Source organism: Magnolia sinica, chromosome 10 (assembly GCF_029962835.1).
Source record: "Magnolia sinica isolate HGM2019 chromosome 10, MsV1, whole genome shotgun sequence".
NCBI classification, from domain to species: domain Eukaryota; kingdom Viridiplantae; phylum Streptophyta; class Magnoliopsida; order Magnoliales; family Magnoliaceae; genus Magnolia; species Magnolia sinica.
In genome coordinates, this window is record NC_080582.1 from 3,461,567 (window position 1) to 3,470,080 (window position 8,514).

At 40.7% G+C, this 8,514-nt stretch overlaps 1 protein-coding gene across 3 annotated transcripts; it reads right to left on the reverse strand.

Annotated features, from left to right (window-relative positions):
* Positions 1-2,766: 2,766 nt before the first annotated feature.
* LOC131257782 (uncharacterized) lies at positions 2,767-6,395 on the reverse strand. 3 transcript variants are annotated; one of them, XM_058258670.1, is made up of 3 exons: positions 5,265-6,395; positions 3,732-3,885; positions 2,767-3,563 (listed from the first exon to the last, which is right to left on the reverse strand). In XM_058258670.1, the coding sequence occupies exon 1, from the start codon at positions 6,000-6,002 to the stop codon at positions 5,340-5,342; it is 663 nt and encodes a 220-aa protein (XP_058114653.1). In that variant the 5' UTR covers positions 6,003-6,395; the 3' UTR covers positions 2,767-3,563; positions 3,732-3,885; positions 5,265-5,339. The 3 variants fall into 3 exon arrangements, with proteins under 3 accessions (XP_058114653.1, XP_058114654.1, XP_058114652.1); XM_058258671.1 differs by having other exon boundaries at positions 2,767-3,880; XM_058258669.1 differs by having other exon boundaries at positions 2,767-3,885.
* Between the last annotated feature and the right edge of the window lie 2,119 nt (positions 6,396-8,514).

Consider the following 8,514-nt stretch of genomic DNA (forward strand, 5'->3'; position numbering starts at 1 on the left):
TTGAGATTGGATCTGCTTCATTTTTGCAAGCATGCCTAAAAATGAGCTGGAAAAACTGAAGGATGGCGTGGATATTAAACGCAGAGGTGGGCCACACAGTCAGGCCAACACCTAATCCGCTCCCGGTTTCATCAAGGTGGGTGATGCATTGGTTTGATGCATGCACCCAATTGGGTGGGCCCCACCACAGCAGGCAATAGTCATGTAAGCACGTGTACTACTGAGAAAACCTTTGATACTCAGGAAGAGTGTGATGGATGATAGATAGGTACTTATAAATTACTTAAATATTGCACAAATGATTTAAATTAAACTATTTAAACTATGTATACTAAATTCTATGTATTGCTTAATGAAAATTATTTTAATAGGTGACTATCCGATTAGTGGACATTTAATGGACGGTTCAAAATGGAAAGCGTCCAGTGGCCTTAATTTCAACCAACAAGTGTACACAAATCAGACGTTATCTGAATTTTGGAATATAACTCCACGACAATGGGATCCACAATTTAGCTGGTTTAATTTGAGTTAATTAGAGCTGGGCATCGAGCCGAGTTCAACCGAGTTAAGACTGACCCAATCCAACCTGGTTTTGAAATAGACCTTAACTGGATTCAACCCAACTCGGTTTGAGTCCAACGTGATTGACCCAATCCAAGTCCGGGCTTAGTTTCGACAAATCCAGACTGAGTCTAATCCAATCACAAAGACCCAGTTGAGTTGGGTCGAGTTTTTTTTTTTTTTTACACACCCACACACGCAGTAGTCGGATTTCACCACCGATGGGTTATCGAAACCAAGACCTCGTGTTGAAACTCCTCCGAGTCTACCACTGAAGTAAGGATTAGAACCCAAGTCGAGTGGAGTTAGCATCAAGTTGGGTTGGAGGGACTGAGTCTTCTGGTGGTGGGTGGCTGTCGGGCTCAGGAGAGGAGGAGGAGGGAGAGAGGTGGGTCGGGTACAGCGGGTAGGTTAAATTATATTTAGATTTTTTTATATGTACTACCTAAACCCAGTCAAGTCGGGTTTCGAATCGAGTTGAGTCAGTACCAAGTCGGATTTCGGGTCAAGTCGAGTCAAGCTACTGGGTGACCCGGAATCGATTCAGTTTGCCTTCAGATTGGGCCAAGTCTACTCGGTTTGGTTCTGGTTAGGTCTGAACGAGCCGAGTCTACCAAGTAAACTCGTCCCGCGCCCAGCTCTACAGTTAAAGTACGTCATGTTTACCATGTCGAGGTGCCTGCGTATCAAGCGTCATACAACCCGAGTAGTAAGTAAACTCCCAGTAGATGAGGAATCAGCACGTCCCGATGCGTCAGCGGCGCACGAATACTGTCTATGCATCTATTCTGTACAAATGGGGCCATTTTTAGTCATCCAGACCATTGATATGACGGGACACAACCATGGACGCACAACACAAGATGTTTCCTAGATTGATCGTTATCCATCACATGCCATATAAGACCCCTTTTTTTTTGTACAGATGATGGTTTTTCTAACCTTTTGTGGCAAATCAAGGGTTCAGATCTTCGAACCACCGGCCCTATATGTACAAACTAATGCATCAGCAGAATATGGTGATCCAACTAATGTAACTCAAATTGAACTGTTCAGATCATCGGCTAAAATCAGGTTGATTGGACGATCTAAAATCCTCTGCTTTATGATCATTTGTTTGTGACATATGGACCATTTGAATGGACTCGGATTGGGTCCATCCACACTTTCGATGGTCTGGATGGACACACCACATGTCAGGCGATTCATCGTCACCATCTAAAACTGGATTGTTTAACCACTAACAAATTTGCTCTTAACCAATTTGATAGTCACCAATTGGATGGTACAGATGGAGATACATGCATAGCCAGGACTTTGCCCACTGAGAGTAGACTACTAGTTACTTTTCTGATCAATGTGACTTCAGGCCATGGTCCACCCACAATTTGTATGGTCTGGATTGCTGCACATATGTGCCACTAGAACTATATTCCGTCTGCTTGGGTCCTTATTAATGCATGTGCATTTTCACACCGGCTCAAGCGGGGTTTTCTATGGGAAGCAGGAGCACACTCGGGGTGGGCAGCCCGTGTGAGGTGGGCCCCACCCATATGAGGCGGTACCCATGTGATGTAGGGCCCCCCGAGGGGGTTCGGCCGAGGTCCTAACCCATGAGATGTAGGGCCTGAGATATGAGATAAATGAAATAATTCGCCGTGCTCAAACAGTTCGAGCTTTTAGAGCAACTGGTTAATTGTCCAACATCATTTACCTTTCACAAGTGGGGCCCATCATTCAAAAGTGGATCGACGGACTGTATTTAAAGACACCCCAATGGTTCACCTATGGTCCTTATATAAACCTGCAAAGGAGAGGCCAACTGGCCACTGAAAATAAACATTTGAGAATGCAAACTGAAAAGAAAATGCCACAGTAATGGCTGCAAATAGATGGGAAAGAATGCAGCAATCCCGCCCAGTTTCAATGGCTACGATATTCCACCTGGGGCATGCCCCATCTAACCCTGCATCACTGAACCAAGGCCCCCATTTGTTCAAATTGCAGTTCACTAGTCATTCTCAAAAGTAATGTCAGTTACCGAAGAACATGCATTGCTTGGCATTTGTAGTCCAATTTTCATGCTAGCTTGTAGGAGAGTTGCAACTGCCAGGAAAGAGAAACGAAGAAGAAAGCACAGACCTCAGGTGAAGAATTAGCATATAACAACAGCAGTAGCAGTAATGTAATGTGCTAACAAGATTAGAAAATGATTTTTCTTTTTGAAAAAGCACTGAGATGGTGCAAAAGCTACATGGCTCAAAGAAAGGAAAATTACAATCTTGCAAGACAGATTGTAAATAAAATTACAAGAGGCTTATTTCACTTGCATAAAATTTCGCCCTACTAGAGATCTGCTCCACCATGTGATTCTCATTTGAAAGCATCTTCCATTCCTCTCCCCCTTGCCCAAAGGGCAGCCAGCAAACTCACTATAAAGAGACCGCCTACTAAGATTGCCATCGCCCTCTTAAGGAAACCATTCCATAACTATTGAACCTACTGGCAATGAATAAGATGATCGATCACTTTCCATGCACATTAGACAAACATTATGAATCATCACTTCCATGCACATTAGACAAACCTCAGAGAAGGCACCATAGAACCACACATGACGCGTCTGCTCATATGCACCATCTTTCCACAGAGCTTGAAACAAGGGGTAGGAGCGAACCTTTCAAGCCTATCCAAATCCCCTCCCACCAAGCAGCATAACTGGAGGTGATCGAAGAGCGATACATATACCACATCTTCATTGAGAAGGTTAGAGTAGGTACCTACAACAAGGGAGAGACCAAACCGTCATGTATCCATACAAAGAGAAGCGCCCTTTGAATATGGGTCATCTTCCATTAATCCAAGCTGTTTATATGATGAGTCTTACTTTGTATGGTGGAAAGTCACCAAAGAAATGATCTCAATTGGATTATTTCAACCTTTTGAATAATAAAAATTAATCCAATGGTTGAATTAAGCCGTGAACTTTTCAAGCACTCCTGTCGAAGGGGAGCCATATCAAATGAAACAGTTTGGGTAATTGGAAAAAAAAAAAAAAACCCGACCATAAAGAGTCCTAACATGTCTTATTGCAATACGTCAGGATGTATTCAAACAACCTGAAATCAGCACTTAAAATGCAGACTTCAATAGGAAAAGGCATGGACCTCAAGGTGGGGCCCATTTCTTGTTTACGGAAAAGGATGGATCCAGCTGATGAAGAACACTCAACATATTTTCAGGGAGAAAATAACTTGTTTATGAAAGAAGAATAAGCATTGGCAACATCAGTTGGAACAACACTATTCTTACACTCCTACACTAGCAAAAACATAATGAAAAAACAGGATCAGAGAAACAAATTCTGAAATCAAATATTAAAAGACGCAAATTGACATCAGCATTTAAATGCATTCAAAGATCCATGTGCACTTTCATAATAAAATTGAAATTCAGAAACCAAAAGACAAAATATCAAAAGAACAAAAGAAACACATTTCACTCAAATAGTTTCCGATTATTCAATTCAAAGAAGTATTATGAAGACACGGCTAGGTGTATATGTTTCTTACATTTATTTTCATTGTTAAATATCCTTTTACTTTGTGTGTTTGGATAATTGATATGGAAATCAAATGCAAGATCAATACATTTGAAGAGACATAGGAAGATGTTGTCGGGAATTTGAGAGTGGGCATTTAAATGGGCAAACGAAAGCATTACAATCTATCCAGTCTTAAATGGATTAATGAAGATATGTTGGCTAGATTGCTTGATTTGGTGAATGATAATTTTAGGCATGTTCAACCCAATGACTTAGATACATGTGTGAACGAGATTAATGATGAACACGGTATTCAACCTCAGGATGAGTTAGCCGAAGATTCTCAGTACAAGAAAGTAAAGGGATGATGTGATCCATTATTTAAACTCGAGCATACAAAATTGTTAGTGAAGGTTAGCATGATGAAGGCTAGATATTAGTGGTAAGACAATAGCTTTACGGAATTGTTGCATTGCTTGGGAAGATTTTGCCAAGTGAGAACTGTTTGATGATAGTACAAATAATGCAAAGATATTGATTAGTTCATTGGGTATGAAATATGAGATAATACATGCATGCTAAAGAAGATATGTTGCCTAGAATGGTTAATTTGGTGAATGATATTTTTGTTCGTGTGAAACTCAATGACTGATATGCATGTATGAACAATATTAATGATGAACATGTTAAGTACTCAACCTTATGACGAATTAGCCAGTAATTCTCAATACAAGAAATTAAAGGATGATGTGATACAACACCATATCTATTATTGAAACCTAAGCATACAAAGTTATCGGTGACAATTGAGTTATTGAGCATGAAGTGTAGATATCAATGGCCGAACAATAGCTTTACAGAGTTGTTGCAATGCTCAAGAAGATTTTGCCAAGCCAGAACTCAAGAAGATATCATGATTCATAAAAAAAAACTCTGCAGCCTTACAGTCCTAGCCATCCAATAATAGGACCAGAAATGGATGGGTAAAAATGCAAATGTGGCTAGGACCATTACAATAAGGAATTCCTTGCTGATGCCTGATGGCCCACAATATCTATGATGAAATGCAAGAAATTCAGATAAATACTGTATCGATATTTAGAGAGGAAGAAAAAAGAAAAATCCATAAAGAAGATATAATTTCCAGAGTTCTTACCTGAAGCCGATGATCAGAAGATCTCAGTTACCAGCAATGATCTAACAGTGGATCAATCTTGAACACCCAAGAGCATCAACCGCAGAGTATGAATCTGGAAGCTGGAAAAACCATACCAGTAAAGCAAACTAGGCAGATGCCAACAAGATTCTGAGAACACCATTTCAACGGCTTCCATTTAATCTCTACACTCGAGCTTTTCATCCTCTTCACGCTCTGCCGCTCCTTCGACAGATCGAAGATGGCCCCCTTCATTCTCAGCTCTTGAATGCATCTGACCAGCGCCCGATTATCACTCCTGGCCGCCTGCAACTGTTTCGAGACCTTCATGTACCTGAAAATCTTCAACTGAACAAAACAGATTATAGCGATTGAAGTGGACACTGATAGAAAAGATGGGACCCACCATTTCCGGCAGGTACGATCTTGTGAGTGAATTGAAGAGGTAAATAAAAGGGTCAGGAAGAAGGCGTTGAAGACGAAAAAGAAGGAACACAGCTGGAAGACTTCATGCTTGATGGCATCCAATCGCGTTTCTTTGAGGGCGATCCGATGGCTAAAGAGATCTTCTTCTCTTTGCCATAGCTTGAGAAGCAAGAGATGGCCGGGGCTTTCAGAGATTTCCATTAACGGGTGCTGTTGGATTAGAGAAAGACTACCAACCGCGGAGAGCTTCCGCTTTTGGCATTCTTCGTCGATGGGGATTTCAACGATGTGGGCATCTCTCAAATCCTCCATTAAGGTAAAATTTGCAGAAGAAAATGCAAATTAAGATTTGGGTTTTGAATATTTTGATCGATGTGATAAGAACTGTGGGTGTGACTGTGAATTTCTCGAAGAGAAATGAAATTGTAGAAAGAAATGAGAAACGAAATGTGAGTTTTTTTTTTTTTTTAATGGATCTTGATGTGTGGAAAAATTTGCAGTTTGCGATTGTGAATTTCTGGAAGAGAAATGTAATTGTTGGAAGATTGCCAAAAACCCAAAACAGGAGAGAAAATTTTCAGTAACAGGAGAGATGTACGCTTGAATTTTTATTTTTTTTTCGCTTCTTTCGAGTTCTTTTGTTGGGAGAAAAATGGAGGTATTCGAGATGGTGGGAAAACGCATGAAATCTGCAACGGGCATATTTGAAAATTTTAATTAATCAGTTAATATCTAGATTCCGCCAACGGTCATATTTGAGGTATCTCAGGTGTTGGTGACACGAATAAGTTTCACGTGGAGTTTGGGACAAATAAGTGCATTTACATGGTTGGGCCCACCAAATTTATGGATCAGATTACATGCACATGTGTCTGTTTAACACATGCATGGATCTCTTAGGCCTTGTTTGGTTAATGGGCTTAAGTAGGATTAGGTAGGATGGTATTGCACTGGGTCTCATGCAAATTCTATATAGGGTTTGGAGGTAATGGGAAGAATTGGGATTAGGTGGGATAGAATTCTATTTAATCTTATGCGGGGTTTCCATGAATTCTGAAATCTACTATAACTGTGGGGCCCACATTGATGCACATGTAGGGGTGTACATTGAGTTGGACCGAGTCGAGCTGGCCTCAGCTTGACTCAACTCGGCTCGGCTTGGCCACTAGCTGACCTTAGCTCGAACTTAGCTCGGCTCGGTCCTCAAGCCTAATTGGCCAGCTCAGCTCGGTTCGGTCAGCAAATCGGGGCAGTTCGAGCCGAGTTCGCCATTGCGGCATTTTCACAAACACCTTGACTCCACCTTCAAAATCTCATTGTATTTGAGACAACAGCAATGGTTTTACAGGTGTTGTATCAAACACCTTCTAACCAACATAAAAATATATATAAAAAAAAATGGATGTTGGTTTCATATACATACTTTCCTTATCACTAGCCACATGCACTTCTTTGAGTCATTTCATCGAACACTTGGTGAGCAACACCAATACCAAAGTAACCGAGTCACTGAACTAGTTCAAACTGAGTTCGATTTGAGCTGGGTTCGATCCGAGTCGAGTCGAGCTAGGGCCAGCTCGTACTCATTTTCGAGCTCAAAAAATCAGCTCGACTAGGCTCGAACTCAGCTTTGAACCAAGTTGAATTGAGCTTTTTCAAGTCGAGTCGAGCAAGCTAACCAAGCTAGCACGGTTCGTGTACACCTCCATGCACATGCTTTATCAATGTCGTCTATCCATATGCACCTTTTACAAGTGACATTTGAGTTGCATATGTGTTCGAGTGATAGACATCAGTTATAAATTAAGTTTGTTAATTACAAATTAATGATTCATCAAACATAAGTTCCATTGAATACATATTTTTTTCTCAGAGAAAGAATCCGGTCCTAAACATGGGAAAAGAACCTGGTCCCAAACATGGGAATTGGATAGTCAAAATATTATGGTATTTCCATACATTCAATTATTATGCAATAATAGCGTTAATCCCATCTAATGTAGTTCTATCCCATTTAATCTAGCTGACCAATCAGGCCTCACATGTGTGGGTTCAAGAACTCTCATTTCTATTCTTAAAAATATACATATATAAAAAAAAATTCACAAATTTACTATTGAAATTAACTACACCCGACCTTGACCCAACTACACAAGCCCGAGCCGACTTTAACTAGGTCTACTTGAACCCAACCAGATCATATTTTTTAACGGGGCCCAAATTGTGAAACCTGAACTGGACCCTCTTTCAGAACTGCCCAAAAACCTGAACTGGTCCTGCTCGTTCGATCTTGAGCCAGACCATGACTTGGCAGAGACAAGGGTAACTCATCCACGTCATCTGGAATCAGGCCTATTTTCAGTAATGACTGGAGGTCGAGTTGGACCAGAAATGATAAGTCCTGGTCAATTTTAACTAGCCGCATCTGATTGGAACAAGCGGTAAATCTATGATACATTCACGACCCAATAATAAAACTAGATATATTGCAAATGTTTTTAGAATAAGGTTAACTACGTGGCCTCCTATAGTTAATCTCTCGATCATTATTGCCCCGTTCAACTCTTCTCCAATCCCAAAATCCTCATTGATCCAAAAGTCAGGTGGGTCACACCATGTAAAAAACTCATGCCTAAAACTTCTAAATCACATATTGTGGCCCACTCGCTCATCGTGATTGGGCAGCTTCTGAATGGTTCAGATGACATATACAAAACATTGCGTGCATACATACAATCTGGAAGCTTTTTAATGGTGTGCATCTCCATCCTAACTATTCTCTATGGTGTGGAGCTTTGGATCAACCTGACTTTTACGCACCAAG

What these genes read in the sequence shown, in the direction of transcription:
- LOC131257782 (XM_058258671.1), bottom strand. Translation starts at nt 6,002, where the DNA reads ATGGAGGATTTGAGAGATGCCCACATCGTTGAAATCCCCATCGACGAA.